Source organism: Aptenodytes patagonicus, chromosome 5 (assembly GCF_965638725.1).
Source record: "Aptenodytes patagonicus chromosome 5, bAptPat1.pri.cur, whole genome shotgun sequence".
In the NCBI taxonomy this organism is placed as follows: domain Eukaryota; kingdom Metazoa; phylum Chordata; class Aves; order Sphenisciformes; family Spheniscidae; genus Aptenodytes; species Aptenodytes patagonicus.
This window is the reverse complement of record NC_134953.1, coordinates 61,985,878-62,007,529: the sequence shown is the minus strand read 5'-3', so window position 1 is coordinate 62,007,529 and position 21,652 is coordinate 61,985,878. Positions and strand designations below refer to the sequence as shown.

Sequence of the window (21,652 nt, the reverse complement as noted above, 5' to 3'; positions counted from 1 at the left end):
CAGATGCACTCGAAGCAATTGTGTGCAGCATCCCCAGCCCATATGCTGTTCCCAAAGGCTGTCTCTGATTCTTACAAAGGGATGCAGGAAATCTATTACTGCATGAGGGTAGGGAACCACACAAAGCTAATAAGTAAAAACACAACTAACTTCACGTTTCACCTCTTAATCCATTTGGGAAGCTCAGGCAACTTATAAACCTGAGGCTGCAAAACTCATTGCTTTTATAACACACCCTGTGGAAGCAAATATCTTGAGAAGCTATATAAAAAAGAGCAGGTTGCAAGTTAGTTACAGCATGTCAGCCTGGGCTTCTTTCAGCTTTCCAACCTTCTATGATCTGAAATGTGAGCATTTTGTCCCTTTTTATGGGGATAACGTCCCCATTTGTCCCTTGAGCATTACCTCTTTTGGCACACAAAAAAAGGTGCCATTTCTTAGCTACAACTGAGCAACGCTTTTGATCAAGAGAAGGCTAGCAAGACCGTCCTGTGTATTTTATGCAAGGAGAGGTCTGTAAGGGGAGTACTTCGATGGATGGAGAGTGCTACAAGCTCTAACAGAAAGGCCTCACTGCTTCGGGATTTAATTTTGGTAACTATTTTTTCTCTCTAAGTGTCAGCCAAAGGGGAAAGAGGAAGGAAGAGGGGGGAAAAACACACCCATACAACAACTTTTCTTCAGTTGCATTAGGAAAAAAAAAGGCTTCCAGCCAGTACTTCAGTATTTCAAAATACAGGCTAAGAAATTGCAACTTACTCCGTTTTTGCTGGATTATCACCCCCAATCTCAACATCATCATATGTTTCTTCGTAGCTGTTTCCTGAAACTTAAAACCAAGGCATGCCATTATCACAATCCACGTTCAGTAGCAATGAGGTGAGGTTTGCTGGACAAATTGCACCCAGGCCATTACATTTTACTCTTACAGAGGTTTCAAGGTTGCTCATACGAATTCCATGCTAGACACATGTATTGCTCCCCACTGGTTTTAATGGGAATTTAGAGCAACCAGGCCAGGAGACACTATAGATGTTGAAAGTTAAATGAAGCTATTCACATCATCTCCCAGGGACCAGCCCAAATTAAAAGCAGCTCCCGTTCGAGCTTCCCCATGTGCTGCACTTACTGCTGGCTGAAGCAAACGGACTTGAGGCATCTGATGTGTGGCTGCTAGAAGACAAAAGTATTACATGGGGATGGGCTGCAGCGTAGTTTTTAAAAGACATTCATAGACACAGCCATTGCAAAAAGCCCAGGTCCATACTCACAGTCTATCTTGCATTTCCTCAACGTCATCATATATATCCTCTGGTGCCTGCAGAGACTGCCAAGTGTTTTGGTTCAAGGCTGTTCTTTCTACCCCTGGCGTTGGAGCACCAACATAAACGTAGCGCACTGGAAATGAGGGAGGACCTTTGCTTTAGAAGCTTTTCTGAGGAACTTCTCTCAGGGCAAGGACAGCTGTTGAGGGTACAGCTGAAGCCACAACAAATCAGAGCCTACAGACATACTTCCCATTCCAGCAGTCTAGGAAAGCCTCTGCTCTGAGCCACTTTGAGAAAGAAAAGCAAAGAATTTTAAAAGAATTTAAGTTTTAAAACATTTAACATTTTAAAATATTTTAGGTTGAAAAAAATTAAAACATCCATCAAGATTCTCAGTTGTGGCAGCTCTGACCCAAATGCTCCTCACCAGAAAACATCCCAAGAGACTATTCACGGATGTTCACAGAAGTGACTGAAGGGAGAGCTTAGCATGGTTGGTGGAGATGCTAAGATCCAAATAACAGGCCAGTCCATTGGGAATAGACCTGTAAATCAACATCTTGGAAAGGAGACAAGGAGGGAGAGTATCCCAGAGATGTATTCCACCAAGGGCTGGAATAGAGCATGACAGTTGCACCTCATGAGGTTAGAAAAAGATTATTACTGGAGGGCTCTGTTAAACGGCAATATTATATCCTTAAAACTGATTTAAGAGAGTTGGAGTAATGTAGAAATGCAGCCACACAAATAAAAGCAGACAATGAACACGGGTGCATGCAGTAGGTCTCACCAGAAACATGGACCACCACAATATGGTCTAGTTAATGACCAAAATTTCTGCAAAACATTCAAACCCCCATGAAGAAGAAAAGGATGGGGGAGGTGGTGGTGGTGGGGGGGGGGACCCAAACAATTCTCCGAATCAGCCTCTCTGATGTAGCAACAGCAGGAGGCTCACCATGAGTACTTTTAAAAAAAAAAAATCCCAACAGAAATTACCTCCAGCTGTTCAAAGGTCAAGCAAACCAGCAAGATTTCTTACAAAAACAAACTCCAACCAAACCAGAAAATTATTATGAAGTAATTGAAAATAAAAAAAAAAAAAAAGAGGATCACACCAATAACAACAACCACAGCCACAGTCGATTTACACTTTCTCCTTCACACTCCTGATCTGTCCGCAGAGCCCAGCAGAGCTACTCTTCTCTCTTTCACCTTTGAAATCCTGCCATATCACACTAACGCCTTGCAGAGGCAGGAGCAAACCTTCGCAAAACAGAGCCAATGCACGCTTATACCTGAAGTTGCAAAACAGTGTTTACAGAGGAGACATGACTGGGTTTAATTGTGCAGCTAAGGTGCATATCACCAGCTCCGGACCCTATCTCAGAGCATTGTGACAGAAGGAGCCCAAAGTCAGAAAAAGGCTCACTAGAACTACTAAGAAGATGGATCAAGGAGCCATCATCCATCTTAATAAGGGACAGGGGGAGACTTCAGGGTCTCATCCTGCTCATGTGTGTTTCTACCACAAGCCTCAGCCAAACCCTTTTCTGAGACTCAATAAATTACGAGAAGCAGAGGAGACGGATTTCAGCTCTCTCGGATAAGGGCAATCTGCTAGAAAAACAAACACCTCGGTTTGAGTTATGCAGATGGTTAACCAACTTAGGAAGCTATTTGCAAAGCCAAAATAAATGGTTCAGACCAGAATACAAATGCGCGTGCAACCTTTTGCCCTGGTTTAACTAAATTGGTCCAAGAGTTGCATCCAAATTTAACATCATTTCCCATATGGAAGAGACATTTGGGCAACAGATGGGACTGAGGATTGAGGAAACACTCAACAGCACAATGAGATACTCACAGAGCTCCGCTCCGTCTTTTGCCAGCCCTTGTTGGGTAGGATGCTTTGCAGTCTGGGTACTGGTCACATCCTGCTTTGCTTGCAGCACCTTCATCCCACTTCTACCATCTTCCTTGGTTTGGCCAGCGGGACATATGTATTCACTTCCACCTGTCTGAGATCAGACATTTGGTTTGGTCAACACAGTCTTTAGAAACAACTTTCTAATATAAGTTAATATAACTTACATATATACATCTATAAGAATATAAGTTATCTTTCTGTGGACTTAAAACAGTTTCACTCCCTTTTCCATCAGGGATTTCCGGTAGACATAGGTGCTGCTTGGCAGCACTACCTGCCTTTTAGGCAGTAGCAGCTGAGCAATGAGCAGGCAAAAGAGAAGGCAGAAAAAAACATGTGATTAAGGACTCAAATTTCAACTGTTTCCCGAAGAGAGGGAGGACAGAAGGAGAAGAGACATCCTACAGTAATTATTAAAAGTAATCTCAAGGATACGATACCTTGAAAATTTTCTTTGCTTCCTGTTTCTCTCTTTCAAGATTTGGTTTTCCCTCTTTTTCATCCTCTATTATAGCTCTTTCAGGACAGAAAATTTCAGAAATGAGAGGGATCTCAGAACAGAGACACTTTAGCAAAGTCACAAACAGACTGCTTTATGACTGTGCCCAAATAAGCAGCTCATTTTCCCTTTGAATGAGGTAGATACCAAAAAGTTCACCAGTACTAACAGTAAGGGCAAATCCAAATCTAAAGGCCACTGGTTACTTCAGGTAATAGCAATCACTCTTGGAAAAGAGACAAACTAAGAGGATTGTTTTCTAGTAGCAGGAATGGACAAGCTAGATCCATTTGTCAGCGGCAGTACCTGGCTCACAAGGTGTGCCTCTCACCATACTATATTGCGATTTAGGGAAGAAGATACAGCAACAGGAGGCAGAACTTGATGCCTTTTTTCCAGCATCACAATATTTCCCACTGAAGTGACCCCCTTTTATTACATGATTCTTCAATCCCCAGCAAAAAAACAGCCTTCAGCCAGTGACAGTAATTATACACTGCAAGGAGTTTGAAATGTGACATTTATGGGGTGAAATTCAGTGTGGACCTTGCCTTACCACAGTTTTGGACCTGGAACCGGGTGTCTCAGTTTGAGAGCCTCATATCTCTCCCTTCTTATACTGAAAGAGTTCAGGTTTCAGTAGGAAAAGACAATGTATTTTCTTGTGTGCCAGAGGAGAGAAGAAAATCTCCCCTCCAGATATGCTTTAGAATGAAAACAATCTTAGAAACCATGAGTGCTGACACAGAAGAGCATCATCGTCTACATTGTCCTGGTCATGAAATATATGAAATTTCTTTCTATTTACTGAGTGTTACAATATTCTAACCCTAACCTGAGTTAGTTGTGGGGTTAGAAGAAGCTTGAGAGAAAGGAAAGGAAATTACCTGGATTTGGCAAAGAGAAAAGTCTTCTGTTTCTAGAATAAAGAAGAGGAAAGCCTTCAGCCACTGTGCTTTTTTCAACATTCAAACTTTTATACAAGGCCTCAACTGCCATCTAGTATTTAAAGAAATATTTCTTTAGAAAGCCCAGAAGCATTTTACATTTGGAATAGTCATCAGAGAAGGATATTTCCTCTGCTTTGCAGGACAGGGGATACACATATTGACAAACTATATAGGGATAATGTAACAGTCCAAGGGATCAGGCCAATGAAGCTACTGGTCAGAATGAAAGCAATTACAGGTTGGAGAGCTTACAGAAGAGAAGGAAGTTTTTTTTAACAAATAAAGATTTTCCAACCTACCATAAAATAAGACTAGAGCTGAGCCAGAGAACCTCTCTGCAAATCATGCATAGATAAGTGCATTTGGAAACCTCTGCTATTTCCTGGACAATTTGATTGCTTTGCAAGTCAGGACTTGAAAGTGGAGTTCAACGTTTTCCGAAGAGTAGTTTCCCCTCTTTTAGCAGAGCCAGAACTGATACCCAGGACATGATCATGTCCTGGCACAAGCTGATGTGTGCTATCAGCCCAGCTACCCACTGCGAGCTCGACCATGCAGCCAAGCAGGTCTTCTCTAGAGACAGCTGTAGCAATTCCTGCCCTGTGCAATTCATTATCCTGCCTTCATTGCAGGATACCTCCACTGCCAAGGTGAACTGCCATCCCCTTTGTAGCCAGGGTAAAATGAAAAGAGTCAGGTCATAGTTTGCAGCAGAGATATCCCTGCAGCAGGGGATGAAAGCCCGTACAGTCGTGCCCACAACAGTTGCCCTCTCTTACAAGCCAAAGCTCGAAGCACGCTGCCGTGACAAGGAACCTGGCTCAATTTTGCTTTTATGCCTTCACAGAGGGATTACCAGCACCAGCCCACCTTTAACAGGAAATTCCAGAACAATTCAGTGGATTTTTCCTCCAAGAATTCATGATCCTGATATTGGTGGTTGACACTTACTTGGTCTACCACCAATGTCCAGATGGTGTTACCACTTCCTTACTTGTTTGCAGAGGAAGTCAAGGGAACTGACTCTCTTCCCTAGTGTGTTTGGAAACCTCATTAGTGTTCGTGTCCCCTCTGCAATTTCTTATTTATTTTTTGAGAGTCTTCACAGACAACACACATAAAGAAATACTTGGCAGATAAGAAATACAGATATTAAAAATTTCTAAGATAGGAAAGCATGATATGTATGGTACAGTCAAGCCTAAAAGATCAAAACCAGCTGTGAGGAGACTTACCTTGTGTTCTTGAGGCTCTGCCTTAGGTACTAGAAAAGATATTTGTGAACAAATATTACTTTTTAGTCCATGTTGAAGTCACTGCACTTTAAGTTGCAAAACCCAACTTCAGCCTACATGCTCAGCATCCAGGCACACATTCACCATGGTACATTCACTGTGTCCTGCTGGCCAGGGTCCTTCAATTTGCTATTTGAATGTCAGCATACATTCAGAGGACTGCAGCATCAAGCTTGGCTGGCCACAGTTTTCACAGCCCTTGGGGCAAACCCAAAAGGGCTGTTATAGGTCCCCCCCAGGAAGTTGCTTGGCTCCTGTTCCAATGGGAGAGAAAACCAATGCACAAGGCAAAAACTAACCTCCCCAAAAAGGGAAAACTTTGAAAAAAGTAAAAGCAGAGCAGTGGCAACTCTGATAGAGAAAATTATACTGGGAAAAAGCAGTGATGGAGATGGAAAAGCTCTGTACCCTGAAAAAAACCCGTTCCCAAGAAGATGCTGAGGTTTGCCTCACTATCTTCTTTTCTTTCTCTTCTACATGGGTAGTGTCTCATGACTTTTCGCCACTGCAGTTTTACTGTAAGCACCATCTCACTGCCAAAATGCTAACTTCTTTTTGTCTGTGCCCCAAAGTCCTCATACAGTGACAGTGCCCAAAGGGTCAATACAGTCAGTCATCTTTGGTCACCCCGACCGATGCGCAGCTGCTTTTCTCAGCTTGAAGAAACTACATTATTTCCTTTTTTTAAAGGCTCTATCCCAGATAGCATGAAATTCACCTAGCAGTCTTGCCTTGCAAAGTACCTTCAATGACACACAAGGTTGTGGCGTCCCCAGACTGATTCAGGTACATCGGGGTTTCTTTGTAACTGTGCTGCTCTTCCAGTTGAGCACTAAAAAGATGAGAGAAAAAGAGAGAAGAGGTTTTTTTTCTGGCCTTTTTAGAAGTCTGGAAAAAAAAAAATTCATCTTAAGGACAAGGAATTCAAGCACTTTGATACTGAGCCTACAAGAAAGCAAAGTGAAATCAGGAATTCCTCAGAGGGAGAGGAGACCTGTGCCAGATGCAGGGCTCAGCCAAGCCTCCCCCCCGACTCCGCACTCCCACTGCTTTTCCTTTGGGAGGACAGGCGGTGTTTATAGGGCTCAAAGCATGTCAGGGGACTTCATACTGGGATTATGGTCTTCTGCCTACAGCAATCCCTCAAGTAGAAACAGAACAAAAAGTCCAAGGAAATCGGAGTGCAGCATTTTTCAAACCTACTACAGCTACTTAAGAATTAGTAACAACCCATTTGCCCTGTTTGGCATGCTGTTTCTCACTTAAGGAAACAGGAAGGGGAAAATACAGGTATTAGAGGGTACATTTAAAGGTCCTGCTCCCAAGCGTATCAAGTGACACGCTCCATGCCGACACGGCGAGCGGCACATGCCAGCCATGGGAGGAGGCAAGGTGTCACAGCCCCAGCACCACGCAGCCTCAAGTATTGGGCTTCCCAGCCCAGACCCCATCTCCTCATTCTCCTTTTTCCTTTCCCCCTCCGGAAATTCAGATTAGCATCATTTGGGAATGGGTGCAGAGAGAAATCCAAGCCTTCCCGGAGCACCCAGGCAAAGCCCTGAGGCTTTCCCTCCTTCCATGGTGGCAGATGTTTCGGGAGCTCAGGAGTGTACCGGGAAATGGCAAATGCACAAGATACAGCTTGCAAGACATGCAGGGGATGGGCTAGGGTGGTGAAAGAGCATCAGGAAGACTTATAGTGAGAACTTCCATCTTTTAACAGTAAGTCTATAATAAACCTTAGGGAGGGTTTGGTTTTCCTTGAATCACCCTACTGTCACAACTCAGAGTCAACAAAGTAAGGACTAAGTAATTGTTGCAAACCAGAACAAGAGGAACAAGAAACTCAAGGTGCATTTTAACAGTAGTGAAATCAGAGTACAAAACAACACCTAAAGTCAAGCAGAAGCTTGTGCTAATGCCAAAGGCTGCCCTAGCCCCCTGCTCTCCCCTGCAGCCACCCAGCACTGGGGGCAGTGCCTGTCGGCTTGCTGGTCCCCCGGCATGTTTTGGATGCATAGGTCCCCCTGAAGGGGGGACACATATACATATCACATTAATACCACGAGCAGGTATTTTGTCCCCGGTGCCATCCCTTGAGGAAGAGCAGACCAGGAAAACCCCCTACCCTTCGCTTCCCCAGCACAACCCTGGGATAAAATAGCATCCTGGGAACTGGACACCAGACAGCCCTTTACATATACCACAGTGCTACACCGGACCTGAAATACAGCTGGGTTGATGGATCCCTGACTAGCATCAGTGAAGGCAGAGTGCTTATCCCCAAACAAGGAATCAGAGTTCAAGATCAGTTGGCACAAACAACTACATCAGGGTCTCTAACAGACCAGACTTCATTACAGGTGAGGCTCCCACCTCTGGGCTTCAGGGAGGGGAACTTCTGCCCCCAAAACCCCATGATTTTGCTTTTATGCTGGAGTTCATTTAATTCATTTCCCCAGTTATCACATAGTTAATATTAAACAAGTGACCTATTGTAAAGAACATATCACAAGTATTAGAGCAAGATAGCTAATCTTGCTGCAATGTATTACTAGGACAGCTTCCTTGTGGTGCATGGCAGCTTTGGAGCTGGTTATTTTTTGACCAGTTCTCTTCTGACAAGTACAGGTTAAAAGTTAAACAAAACACCAGCCAACGCTGTCAGGAACACCTCATGATGTGAAAAGCACAACTTGCTGTGTCGTTAGCTGCAAGAGTTCATTGTTTGGGCACAGAAAGTATTTTAAGAATTCGTCTCTTTTTGCTTTGGTTCAGCCATTCTGTTTCCCATTTCCCGCAGCTAAGACAAAACATGTATGTGAATATTTTTCTCCACTTTTGCTGTTCTTGTGGCACAGAACCAGGACCACTACACAACCACTCATGACAAGTCAGAGACGTAGCAGAAAAAGTCGGGATCCCCTTGTATACAAAAACAGTTGTGTCTGTAAGATTTTTGGGCTGTTTCAGACACGTGCGGTATCAGAAGCTGAACCGATCGGCTCATGTCCTCTGGTGAGTGAGTTTGGACCACCACCTAATAAAAATCTCACTTCAGGATCTGGAGATAGCTGAAGTCCTGGGGATGGGGAGGGGGGGCAGTGGCTCCTGTACCTGGCAAGCTCCTCCACTGCTGGCAAAAATACCCCAACACCTGCTGGTTACACCAGGGCTTTGTTTCAGCAACAGTTCTCAAAAGCATCGCTTTTCTAAAAACACCAAGCTTGAGTACATGGAAAACAGGAAGGGAAAAACATGCAGCGGGTGGGTGCAACCAAAGCAGCAGCAGTGTTTTCCCTCCAACCAGGTAAACCAGACCTAATGACACACAGGCAGGGCTCTCCATGCTGCTCAAAAAGCCCAGAGGAGAAAATAGGAATGAATCTTTCTGCTTTAGGAGAAGGTCATCCCAGCCAACTTTGAGCTTCCCATGTAGGTTTGCACAATCCCTGGAGCAAGTCGCTGCCTCTGGGAGAGGGACGTTCCCTCCAGACTGCACAGGGATGCTTCAGCATCACAGGATGGGGACGGTCCCATCGCCTATGAGTCACACATTGCCTCGCCACACACTCACCTTTCAGGGGTCAAGTAATCCTCTTCGTCAGCAGCTGCACACAAACACACAGAGGATTATCGTTTGAAGACAAGACCACTCTCCTACAGAACACAGGCTGCAGCAACGGGGAGTTGTGATGGGGATGGTCCTTCCTCGAGGCAGCACACCACACACAAAGGCAGGCGTGAAATAAGATTGCCAGCAGAAACTGGGGATATGGCTATGTTAATATGTCATTACTTCATGTTTCCAGGCAACAACCTCAAGCTTTCTAGAGATCAATAATTGAGCAATATTGAGAGAGCGTGGAGATGATGACATATAAAGGTAACTAGTTTCCTCCATCAAATTAATATCTTTAGAAAAGGCAAGTAAGTTAGAAAAGAGCTTCAGTGAAAACCTCTCTCTTTCCCTCTTATTCTTATCAAGGCCAGGGCAGACCAATAAGCACCAGCACAGCAAAGCCAAAGAGAGTTTAGCTGAGCCCTTCCTAGAAAAGCAGCTCCCTTTGAATTCAGCAAAAGTTGTGCCTAAAGATCTGGCTATAATTAAGCCTGTATCTATAAAGAAACACCATTTAGCAGCTTAATAAACAGTCCAGAATATGCTATTATGCAACATCAATAGGGTTTTATTATGGGAAACTGAACTTTTGCATTTCTTGATGTTGGAACATTTAGCGACATTGCCCTCTGTTGTACTTAGAAGAGAAAGGAGGGATTAGCAAACCAGTTTCTTCTGATTTTATTGTGCCTTCCCACAGTTGTGTGCTGCAGAGTCAAGGCATTTCCCATTGAAGCGGAGCGATAAAGATCAGCTTGCTGCTTACGCAGCTGCTGCTGCTTTACAGCCAGCTGTAAACCACTCACAACACACTGCAGTTGGGAGGAAAGCGGGTTTCTGCATGGGGGATGACGGCCAACCTGGAAAACCAGATCCCTTTTCCAGATTAAGAGCAACAAACAGTCTCACTGACACTGTTGGGCTCTTTTTAATGTTTGGGGAAGATGTTAGAAACAAGTAACAATGTCTTATTTCCACGTGCTTGGAATCGTGGCTTTATAGATGTCAATAAACGCAAATTATTATTCATTTTCTGGAGAACAGGTTTGGGCAGAAAGACTAGAAATCTCTTACTTGTTTCATTTCTTCCATGGACTGAAGGCATGGTGCTTTGGAAAGCACTGAGATCAAACTTTGGGGGTCTTGCAGGCTTCCCAGGGGCAGGACCCAGGGATTCAGCTGAAGGGAGAGGTTTAATTCTTGGCCACTTGCTCCCGGGGCTGTGAGAGCATTTTCCTGCTCCAGGCTGGCAGAAGGGAGACTCCAATTCTGCTCCAGAGAAGCACAAGAACAGGCAGCAATTAGCCCTCATTTAAGCAAAAATCCATGTAGGATCATTAGTTGTTATACAGACATTTCTAACCATCTCTGCTTCCTCCCAGTTTCAGCACCCCCGTTACACAGCGGGGCTCTTACCATGTTACCAGAATGGAAAAATAAATGGAAATGTCCATTTTTACAGATTTTTACAAAGTTAACCATGTTGGGGCCTCAGCTCTTGACAGCTCCCTTCCTCTGGATTATAAAATACTAGCCTAATTTTCTGTACCGATAACAGTTTAATCTGCCAGGATTTAGTGGCACAGCAGTTTTCCATACACAGTGTGAGCAAGGTAGCTTTCCAGGGTAAACAAAGACTTAATCTTTTCAGCGCCCCGTCACTCGATGTGACGTTAGCAAGGGGAACTTTGCAGCATTCGAGTTTCCTAGTACCAGTTTCTGTAAGAAATATTGCAAGGAGAATATGCTCTCCGAGCTCAAATATGACCTTTTGCAAAGCTGGGAGGGTGCAGAGGGTGTGTGTGTCAGGTTTAAGCCATTTTAATTTGAACTAAACTGTCTTTGCAGAAAAGCTAAGCCTTTATATTTCTGTGTGAAAAGCAAATGGCACGGCATAGTCACATTTACCTTGTAATTGAGAAGGGCCAAAGCTGACCAAAACTAAAGATACTCCCCTGTCCTCACCCTTCAACCTACTCTTAAAATTTGGGCAATTTCTTAAAGTCAGTTTTAAAAAAAATTGGTGGACATGGGGAGCCCTCCCCTTATCCAAGCTCAGCAGTAGTTTGAGGCCCATTTTTTATCTCCAGAACCTCCAGAGAAGGAAGGGAGCACTCCAACGGGCCAGTTTGGCCTCTTGTTTAAGAGTCCCAATTCATAACAGTTTTTCTCTCCAGCTGCTGTATCCTGCACTTTTAGAGCACCTATACACATATATGCTCATATGCATATATATATATATATATGCTTACTGTTAAGATTATAGCTTACTATACCTTTCTGGTGCTGAGGTTGCTCTCTTGGTGTGCGATAACCCGGCTGGCAGAACGCAGTTGCCGCTGCACTCTCAGCAGCAGCTTCATCAGAGCCCCTGTGTCCTCTGAGAGCCTGGGGAAGAGCCAGCCCGCTGCCATGCAGAGTATCCTTCTTCTGGGCAGGCAAGTCCAGTGTGGGCTCACTTCCAGACGGTCGCATCCTGCTGCCGCCTGATGCAGCCGGAGCACACGTCACCCTCTGCTCTGGGCAAGGGTGCACGTATGAGTTTGCTGCCCATTGTGCTGGGAGCATTGCACTTGCTTTCTCGCTGCAGGATAAAGTGTTTTCCCAGATCTGTAGGGCACGGTGGAAAGAATTTGGGAGCGGAGGGCCCTCTGGAGCTGCTTGAGCTGATCCATGCTGGTCAGTGCAATAGGATGGCAGAGGCTTCGCTGGACTGTTCTTGGGAGAACTCAGCCCTTTCTCCGAGATGTTGCCTTTGTGCTCTTTGTTGTGCCCCATCGGCTCCATGTAACTCAACTTGGCTCGAGACCACACCAAGGGGTCGCGTTGGGTGAGCGCAGAGGGTTGGGAGGCAGGATGGGCAGGTTCATCCTTGGGTTTTAGTATTATCACTTCTCTCTTACTCAAGGGCAGAGGGCTGGACACTGCATTACCTCCAGAGCCCAGCTTAGGAGGGATTTCAGTGGGAGGCTTCTTGTGCGGCTGCACCAGCTTGTTGGCCAAGTTGGAGTCATTTTGAAATTTTGCTCGGAGGGCTCTGAAATCAGTCACACCTTCCTGGGAGGGGGAAGAGAGGAGAGCACAAAACATCTGCTTTCAGAGGTGGCAACAGGCAATTTATACAATCATGATCGTTTCAGAGAGAAAGAGGCTGCAGTCTCCACCCTGGTCACCAAGGATATGGAGAGCCTAGTGAAAATTTAAAAGCAGGAGAGAAGAATTAGTTCATTCAAAGGATCCTCCAAAGGCTCACAGATAACTTCTGATAAAGGCAACAGAGCTGAGACAGGGGGAAAACACAGGAGCAGAGCGTGGAAACATAACCAAGCAGAGCCAGCGGGACCAGCGGAGGTGGCTCCTGCTCCCCAACGTCACCCAGTGTTGGAGAATCTCCCTCTGGAGGGAGGCAAACACTAAAATGAATGTTAGAGCTTCCCAGCAGAGGTGCTGCTATACCGCCTATGCACCTGTTGGGTACGAAAGCTGCACTTTATTTTCAGTACACAAGCACCAGCCAGGGGAGAGGCTGGTGCTGCTCCAGAGATCCCCAGTCCATCCCCTGTCTCCTTTAGAAAACTTCACCATGGGAAGAGAAGCATCAAACATCCTCCTTGGCGGGCTCCAAATGACCCCTGTGACAAAAATCTTCTTCCTCCACCGTGTTGGTTCAGCTCAGGGTCCCCATGGCTCTTCAGATGCTTCTCCCCTTGCCATTATTCCCACCCCAGGAAGCAGAGGACATACAAACCAATCGCACAGCACACAAGATGACAGCAAGAGCACCTCCCAGTCCAGGTGATGAATACTGGCTAAGATACTCGATTCCTCTCCCATACAGTTACCAGGCCCCAGGTTATATGTGATTTTGAATAAAGAGAGCTAATCAGTGACAGTGCAGTTTAAAAGGGCACTTAAAGAACGTTTTGTTTCAAGCCTTTGTTCCCAGGCATCTCACTGTCCCATGCTGGAGAAAGGGGACCACAATTTTTGCCTGCAATATCGTGGCTTAAATTCAGCCCTGAACTGAACTAGGGAGAAAATATGAAGAAAAATTTATGAGCTACTTAAGTCCTTGAACTGCTCTATAACTTTTTATATGCCATGATTACATTAGGTGCACTACTCTGGCAGCTTAGTTCAGTGCGGAGAACTGTAAGGCTTCACGAGAACCTGTCTAATGAGGAAATTGGAAAAAATTATCTAGGACAGAACTTCGTTATTCTGAAAAAAGCCCCAGCCTTAAGTGTTAAGGCAGAACAGATGAATAGCATACTGAGGTTTTATTGCATTTAATTGCACGATTTATTAAACACTGACAATTTCTCTTGAATAACCCCTTTCACTGACTTTATTACTTTCACAGGGTAGTGCATGATGTAAAGAACCAACCCTTGGGGGAGAGGTTTGAATTGCTCCAATTATATTTCATATTAGTGGTCAGCAGCGTGATGCCGTGTAAGCTGCCCAGACAGCCTAATCTAGTGGCGAGCCGATGGGAATGGGAGTTTTCAAAAGCATACGGAAGATGAATCAGATTTTGGAAAAAAAATAATCCCACATGTACCAGATTCCTCCAGCGATGCCAGACAGGAAATAAAGCAGCGAGGTGCCCTAATGCAATTGCACCGAGCTTTTGCATGTGCTGCAGCAACAGTTGGAGAGTTCAATGCTGTTTACCTCTCCTTACTGATTTTCTTTACTGTAGCACATAGTTCCTCATCAGTGCCCTCAGAGACAAAGAAAATAGAAAAGAAAAAGTACCCGCATGTCTCAATATGCCACAGGTGACACAGACTCCTGCGAAACAGGGTTTTCAGTCAGGCCTCTCCTCGGCACTGGCTGTGACAGAAACGGCTGTGACAGAAACGGCTGTGACAGAAACGGCTGTGACAGTCACTAGCTTGGCACTACCTTTCATTAAAGAGGGATGGATACAAGAATCCCTTTTTCCCCTCTCAAGTTGTTATTCCTCTTGCCTTGAAATGGCAGCTTCAAATGATTTGTCTAATTAACGGGAAGGTTATCTGTGCTTAATGCACTCTCAGTGCCCTTCACTAGAATATAGTTTCCCCCAGTTTGCAGCCCGCTGGGATATTGGCACCAATGCCACGAGCAGACCCAGCGTGGGAGGGACACGTACAGCCCCTGGACGAGCACACCAAACCGCCCAGGAGCAGCGGTGGCTGCAGGGAGGATGGGGTTAAGTCGCACCCCACATCCAGCTCCTGCACACCCGCACCTCTCTCCCTCTGCAGCCTCTGCTTCCTTGCAGAGGGCTGAGCTTAGCATGACCCCCCGAGGTGCAATGAGTTCTCCCAGTCTCTGCAAGGATATTTTTCCATCAGAGCTGGGACCGTTTCAAACCACAGACCTACCCAAGCAACTCTCCGGCTCAACCTGTGCACCTTGAGCTAGCTCAGGGAGATGCTCAGCCTAAACACAGTGCTGAGTGGGTTGCAGGCCGGCAGGACACGCGTGAAGTCCCAGTCCCAGTGCCCCACCAGCCCAGGGGGGGTTCAGCACAGTGGGGAGGGGCAGTCCCCTGAAAATTAGACCAGTTGACAAGTGGGGAGAATACACTAATAAATTTAAAGGACTGCCAAAAGCTCACAATGTGTATTATAGCTACATCTGGCCAAATCATTCACTGTGAATAATAATACATTTGGCAAAAGCCCACGCAAAATGAGAGAGGGAGAGAATAAAAAGGAAACAAACTTCCACTGGCCGGAAAGCTATGAGCATTACAGAGTCAGGGGACAGCTAAACTTTCCATATTTTCTCCCTATAAATAAAATGTTCTTCTAACATTAATATCATTCTAGGAAGCAGAATAAAGCTCAGCTTAAGCCTATGATAATGATACCTTTTAGAAAGAGCAGCAGTGGGAGGTTTGTGCTGATACCGAGGACTAACCAAAAGGAATCTGAGTTCTCATTAGTTTTCTGCAGTTGCTTTTCTGAAACGAATCAACACTGGGAGAGAAAATCCCACTCAAGACGTGACATGCAGGACAGCCGAGAGGACGCACTGCATGTTCCCCTCCTGAATTTTTTCTGGTTTCATCCATTCTTTATCTTGATTTCCAAGGGAGCTCCCGTGGGTAAATGTTTAATCAGTGCTGCCCTCTGCCCCACAGCGGGGCAGCTGGAGCCAAGCCCAGGCACCCCGGGCATGCTGACGAGAGCACGCTGCAGATACCGTCTACTCATTAACCCGCCGGCCTCTCCGGGGGAATAAAAAAATAAATAAAATCCACCTCTACTTTTTGTTAAATTAAGAGGTAGCAACCACAGCTCATCTCAGAGCGAGGGGGGAAGAAACCAGGCACCAGGAGCCCCTCAACCCCTGCTTTGGGGCAGAAAAGCTGTCCCTTTGTGGTCCCCACGCAGAGCAAATGCAGCATCGAGAGCATGCACCTAACCCCAAGGTTAAACTGCTCCCGGAACTTCATTGAGATAACAGCCCCAAAGCTACGAATCAGCAGCAGAAAATCAAGCAGCAAATATTTCACCCAGGCTGGGGGGCAGAGGAGAGAGAGCAGCCCATTGCTGCGGTGAGGGTGGAAAGTAGCAGCACCCCAGCAGTTACCACGTCCATCCCTTCGCTGTTCCGTGCTGGCTCCAGCGGTTCAGCCTGGCAGCATGTTCCCCTGCCCCTGCCTCCGGTCCGCGCCTGCCCTGGCTGTTCCCTGCTCTGTCGACCGTCTCTGCCGCTGCCACAGCAGCGGGTGAGGCGGGGCAAGCCCAAAAACACACCTGGGCCAAGGCATGGGTCTGCCCCCAGGGCGGGGAGAGCCTCACCTGGGCAGGGCTGAGCCTGCAGGAGCACAGCCCTGCCGTCCACACTTCCTTGACCTGACTCACGGGTTCCCTGAACCACAAATATCAACACCACGGCAGGCTTTGGATGGGCTCAGAAAGGGAAGAATCGGGTCTGGTTTGCTTTTTGAGGGAAAGAATGGCACTTCCCCTCGGCATGGGTGCCTCTACAGCACCCATGTCCATATGGTGTCCATATACATGGCAGTTCTCAGATCCCTTCTCACACCTGGGGCAAGTGAAGCTGAGGAGAGCAGAGGAGTCCCACCATGCAGGGGCGATGATCCCTACCCTACCTCTTTGCAGGTCTCCCCATGGGTGATACCCACCCTACTGCATCAGCCCAGCCTGCACCAGGTTCTTCCCCCAGCAGAATCCAGAGACCTCGGGGTGATTAAAACAGACATCTCCCTGGAGGAACCAAGTGTTTTCTTCACCTCTGGATAGCAGAGCCCAGCAAAAACAGTCATCCTTGCTGAAGCCCACACATTTTCCCTGGTGAAGCAGCTCCTTTTCATGGTGAGCTGTTTCTGAGAGTCCTAAGGACAGACCAGTTAAATTAGGGCAAACAAGATTTTTCCCATCACTGGATATTTCTGCCCTGGAGAACAGCCTGAAAGGATCTGTCCAAACATTGAGCCCATGTTTTTACAGAGCACGTCTCCCAGGAAGAGCAAGGCTGGTTAGCTTGGCAAGAAGAGAACTGAGAGCCCCAGGACTTTCTTTTTCCCTCCATAACTGATCAAATATTATTTTCTCTTTCTTTGCGGGAGCACTTGATGTTTGCCTTCGAGCAGAGATGGCTGCTGCATGGAGCGCGGGTGCTGGGTGGTATTCAGAGGCAGCTGTCAATAGGGCTTGGGTGGGCAGGGAGCCATCGGCAGCCTGAGCAATACTCACCCATCACCAGCTGACCCTAATCCCATGTACCAGGACACAGCACCACTCATATATCATTCCCAAACAGCTGCCTGGAAAAGAAACCCCACAGCAATAGCAAGCCTTGAGATTAGGGGAAAAGGGACTGGTAAAGCACGTCCGTGATGTGAAGGATCTGATAGCAACCTGTGTGCGTATGATTGTCTGAAGGTGTCCCACATTTCTCTCCACTGATTTGAAGGTAATGGGTGCAATACATGACTTACGGATGGACATTCCCCCTCTGCACATGGGCATTGAGGAAAGCCTTGCCCCAAGCATCCCTAATGCCCTTGGGTGTGGGACCGATGCTCTCGCAGCCTAACCTGACCCTGCTTTCCAGAGCCAAGCTTGAGGAGAGCTGAAAAAAAAGGAAAAGAAATTGGGAAAAAAAGACTCATTCATTGGAGACATGACTCGAAGCATGAGTCTCGTTTCTTGCCACATGAAAAGCCCTCCTGCTGTGTGGTGGTCTCGGAGAAGAAAGAGGGGTCCTACCGAGCCGAGAGTTGGCAGGGAAGTCCCCCAAGCCAGGGCTGGAGTCGCGACGTGATGAAAATAAATGCTGTCTTTGTGTACAGGTAGCTGGGGAGGATTTATGACCCGCCCAGGGGTATGAACACGGGCTGTGAATTAAAGCACTGTTGGAGAACCGGGAGGTTGTGACTTCAGAGCCACGGTCCTGCGGAAAAGGACAGGGCAGATTCCTCTATATGGGCTCTAAAAAGAAAAAGGAAATGCCAAATGTTTCTTTAAAACATGCATATTGTGAGTGCTAGCCCTGGCGGGACCCCACTTGCCTCACCTCCCTTTGACAGCAGCCCCAGGGCTGCCATAAATCGCATCAAGCTATAATAACTGCACGGGTAGCGCAGTGTAGCCGTGGTGCTGTATAGATCAAACACCACCAAAGTGGAAGCCGACTTTTTTCTCTGGCTCTGGACCTTTCTGGGGAACAACTGATGGTAAAGAGCTGGTGCTGCTCTATATAAGTCATCTTTTAATGGGCCACATGGCACAATTTCCTTAGGGAAACTAGACAGATATGTCAGGAGATGACAAAACAGGACTTTATACCCTTCCTGAAATGCTGGATGGAATGCGGGTGATCCCTTCGATAGCCCTTCCCCTCCTGCCCCACCTCTCCCTGCAGTGCTGGTGCCTCCCATCGGTCCCCAGCAAGCTGCAAATTGCCACGAACAGCGACGTCCCAGCAAAACACAATGACCACCTTGTCCACTGCTGCTATTAAACAGGCAGCAGTCTGCAGCAGGAGCTTGGGGTTTGGGCTGGGTTTGTGTATCAGAGGCACCGACCCAGAACGGGAGTTCCCAGGCATAGCCCCAACTCGAACAAAACCAAATACCACTACCGAGAGCAACAGCACCAAACACTTCCTAAGCATGCACAATCTCTCTAGAACAAACAATTTCAGCCTGTTTAAAAATTTGAAATTTTATGATTTGGATGGGTTTTTTGCAGTGATGCAATTAGTATCTTATATGGACACATCAGTCCAAGGGCTGCAAGCACAGCATTCAGTAGACTTACTTTCCCTGCATTAGCCTTTTCAGCTACTTAGTGACTGGTGGGATTTGTCATATGGTATAGGTATATTATACAGATTTGGGATTTTGGGGGTTTTTGGATTTCACAGAGGTGTTACTAGAGACCAGAAACAACAGCAGATCTTGGGAATATGATTTATTCCTAATCTTTCAGACTTTTAGAAAGGCAGGGCAGCGTGACTGGGGAAGACCAGGGAAATTTTTGGGCAATCCAGTCTTCTTTGGAAGACAAATAGATTCAGGTATTGCCCATGACATAATTGGTGATAACGCCCAGTGTCATAATATTACAGATTGGGTATGGTCTGACAAGTTATTTTCCCTTGTCACAGCTACTGGCCCCGCATGTGGGACAGCACTGGGGGAAGGAGATGGGGCACAGAGCAAGGGAAATAGCCGCTCCTGGGTGCAACACAGTAGGGTCCATATATCTGAAAAACACCTCAGAACCCAGAAAAATAGGCAAAAGTGGATAGCAGGGCACAACTTTGTGCTAGGGGGGATTTCGGCTCAGTTTTTATGCCTTATTCTGTCCCCAGGAGGGCCAGAGCAGCAAACCCAGCCCGGTTCCCCACACATCTCACCCTTTTTCTGCCAGGAGGTCATATCATGGTTTTCCAGCAGAGGGGGAGATAGGATCACTTGTTCCACCATCGAGCCACTCGCTCTGTCTTGCATTACTGGCATTAACGAGAAATTTAAGAAAATGTAGGATTATTGATCCCTGCATTCAAAAAGCTAACACTTTCTTTTACTGGCCAGGACAAAGTGTTGTTTAGGAGGAGCCAATGTAGGTACCCATGCGGCTCCTTCAGAAGTTTTAAGATCAGCCCCATTGAAGCACTGTAGCAGTCAAGAAAATAAATTTAAAAGCCTTGCAATGTTTCAGGTTTTTCATCTCTCTAAGCTACAAGGTTGTCTCTGCAGTATGGCCCTGATCCCACACTTAAGTGCATACTTCTTTTTTAGCAATACAGCCCATATAATTGCTCGTGTGTTTAAGGCTGTTTACTCTGGTAGAAGGTATGTTATCAGACCAGTTCAGTGTTCAGTGACACCAAATGAGGACTGGCATGTCCAGCACTAGAGCTGTGGTCGTCTTCTGGTCCTTAGGTGGACGTTTTCCACAATTCTCCACAGCCGCTGGGTTCAGTAACTGGCACACGTGCCCGATGCACATAAATGACACATAGCTTTGTTGGTCCTTATAATGCACCATCTCACCGCGAGCACTCAGTGGCCGGAGAATTTAAGCTGGGGATGAAAAACAGATGAACCTCAGGAAATGAGATGCACAACTGGTGCACAGAGGAGAAGCATGTTGGTGGTTGCAGAGGTTGGTCAGCCCTGTTATCAGGACACGACCGCTACCTGTGGTGTGGGACCATCACTGTGACAGTGACCACTCCTGCCAGCACCTGCAGGCAGTGTTTGCTGTCACCCCACTGACACAGAGGACGATGACCAGGGTCAGGTACAGCCTGCAGCATCCTTTCCTTGCCCTGCAGGATTGCAGCACACACAGGCATGAGGCCTTCAAGACTGCAGAAACATCATCTAGCGAAGAGCATCTGTTCAGTGGTGTAAACTACAGCAAACACATTACATCTGTCTTATCCTTCTTAATACTTCTACTCGCATCTTCTGTTTGCTATACAATATAAAGCCATCTTCCAAATCTAAACCCTTCTCTTGAAGGTATCTGTGTGGGATTTTGATTTTGAAGTTCAGAGATTAAGACCTTGGTAACCAGCTTTGCTTCCTTGGCAAAACAGAAGTTATTTTACCAAGCTACTCTGCAGAGAAAGCTCTCCAGCGCTTGCAGAGAGGATGAGCTGAGAAAGCCCATGTGTGCTGCAAAAGCGCATGTGAAACAGCAAACTTTCCAAGGGCAGAGCTCCAATTGCTAGACATAATTTCTTGCTCTTGCCATATCTAACATCTCTATAACCTCTGTACATTGCAACAATCTCTATATTTTTAAAAAAATACCACCCCACCACCACTGAATGAAAGGTTGTCTGCTCTGCACTTTTCGCTGGAGAACCATGAGAGAACAAACAGCACATGGCAGGTGTCGGTCACGTTGACAGCAAGAAGCTCGGGTACAACTTTGGGGGTATGGTGTGTCGAACAGAATAAAAAAGAACAGGACTCTGTCATTACATGTTCATGGTCTTCAAGTCAGGAACAAAATTCAGATTTACAGTATTGCATGAATAATGTACTACAAAATGTTATACATAGAATATTGGCATAAAAAAGGATAATTATTTTAAGTAACTGTATCCCCTGCAGAAAAAACATATGAATATAGTAAAAATAAAAATCTACATATAAAGAAAGTACAAATGCAAATTGCTGGACAACAACAATGTTACGTTAGCTCTTGTAATATAACTTCACCCTAGAGCTATGCTTGTGTAGGCAGCCACGTTACCGAATGTGCTGTTCAGGTGCTATTTAAAAGATCAATGCATTCTGCAGGCAGAAATTAATTCCCCTTGTTGGGCCAAAGACATTTGAAGCAGAGACTTTTTGAAGTGGAACAAAATCCTGTATTGCTATCAGAGGGGAAAAGTGGGTGCCCAAGTTTGTTTACACTGAGTTAATCTGCTCCTGATTTTAGATACGTAAGAGTTGTAAATGAGGAGTTTTGTGTCTTCTAATTAGAGGTTGGCAGTGAAAGGTTCTTCAGTGTCGGGGAAAAGAGCTTTGCGATGGGAATAATCCCAAAGTGACGATGCAAACTCCCACCCAGGCTTTGCTGCAGCGAGCTCG

General features: G+C 46.1%; 1 protein-coding gene across 8 annotated transcripts in view; it reads right to left on the bottom strand.

Moving 5' to 3' along the window:
• The window catches only part of FYB2 (FYN binding protein 2), a 29,279-nt gene extending 13,063 nt beyond the window's left edge, over positions 1 to 16,216 (bottom strand). For 4 of the 8 annotated variants that reach the window (XR_012995501.1, XR_012995500.1, XM_076340126.1 and 1 more), the window contains exons 1-12: positions 16,144 to 16,186; positions 11,841 to 12,621; positions 10,639 to 10,833; positions 9,520 to 9,553; positions 6,686 to 6,774; positions 5,883 to 5,911; positions 4,585 to 4,616; positions 3,639 to 3,714; positions 3,136 to 3,289; positions 1,272 to 1,398; positions 1,130 to 1,173; positions 760 to 829 (exon numbers count right to left, since the gene is read on the bottom strand). Coding sequence is in view for 6 of the 8 variants with exons in the window: in XM_076340126.1 (XP_076196241.1) it covers positions 760 to 829; positions 1,130 to 1,173; positions 1,272 to 1,398; positions 3,136 to 3,289; positions 3,639 to 3,714; positions 4,585 to 4,616; positions 5,883 to 5,911; positions 6,686 to 6,774; positions 9,520 to 9,553; positions 10,639 to 10,833; positions 11,841 to 12,621; positions 16,144 to 16,164 (1,652 nt within the window). In the remaining 2 variants the exon portion in view is untranslated. Of the gene's footprint in view, positions 1 to 759; positions 830 to 1,129; positions 1,174 to 1,271; positions 1,399 to 3,135; positions 3,290 to 3,638; positions 3,715 to 4,584; positions 4,617 to 5,882; positions 5,912 to 6,685; positions 6,775 to 9,519; positions 9,554 to 10,638; positions 10,834 to 11,840; positions 12,622 to 16,143 lie in introns of all 8 variants that reach the window. The other 4 variants (XM_076340128.1, XM_076340127.1, XM_076340131.1 and 1 more) reach the window with 4 other exon arrangements.
• Positions 16,217 to 21,652: the final 5,436 nt, after the last annotated feature.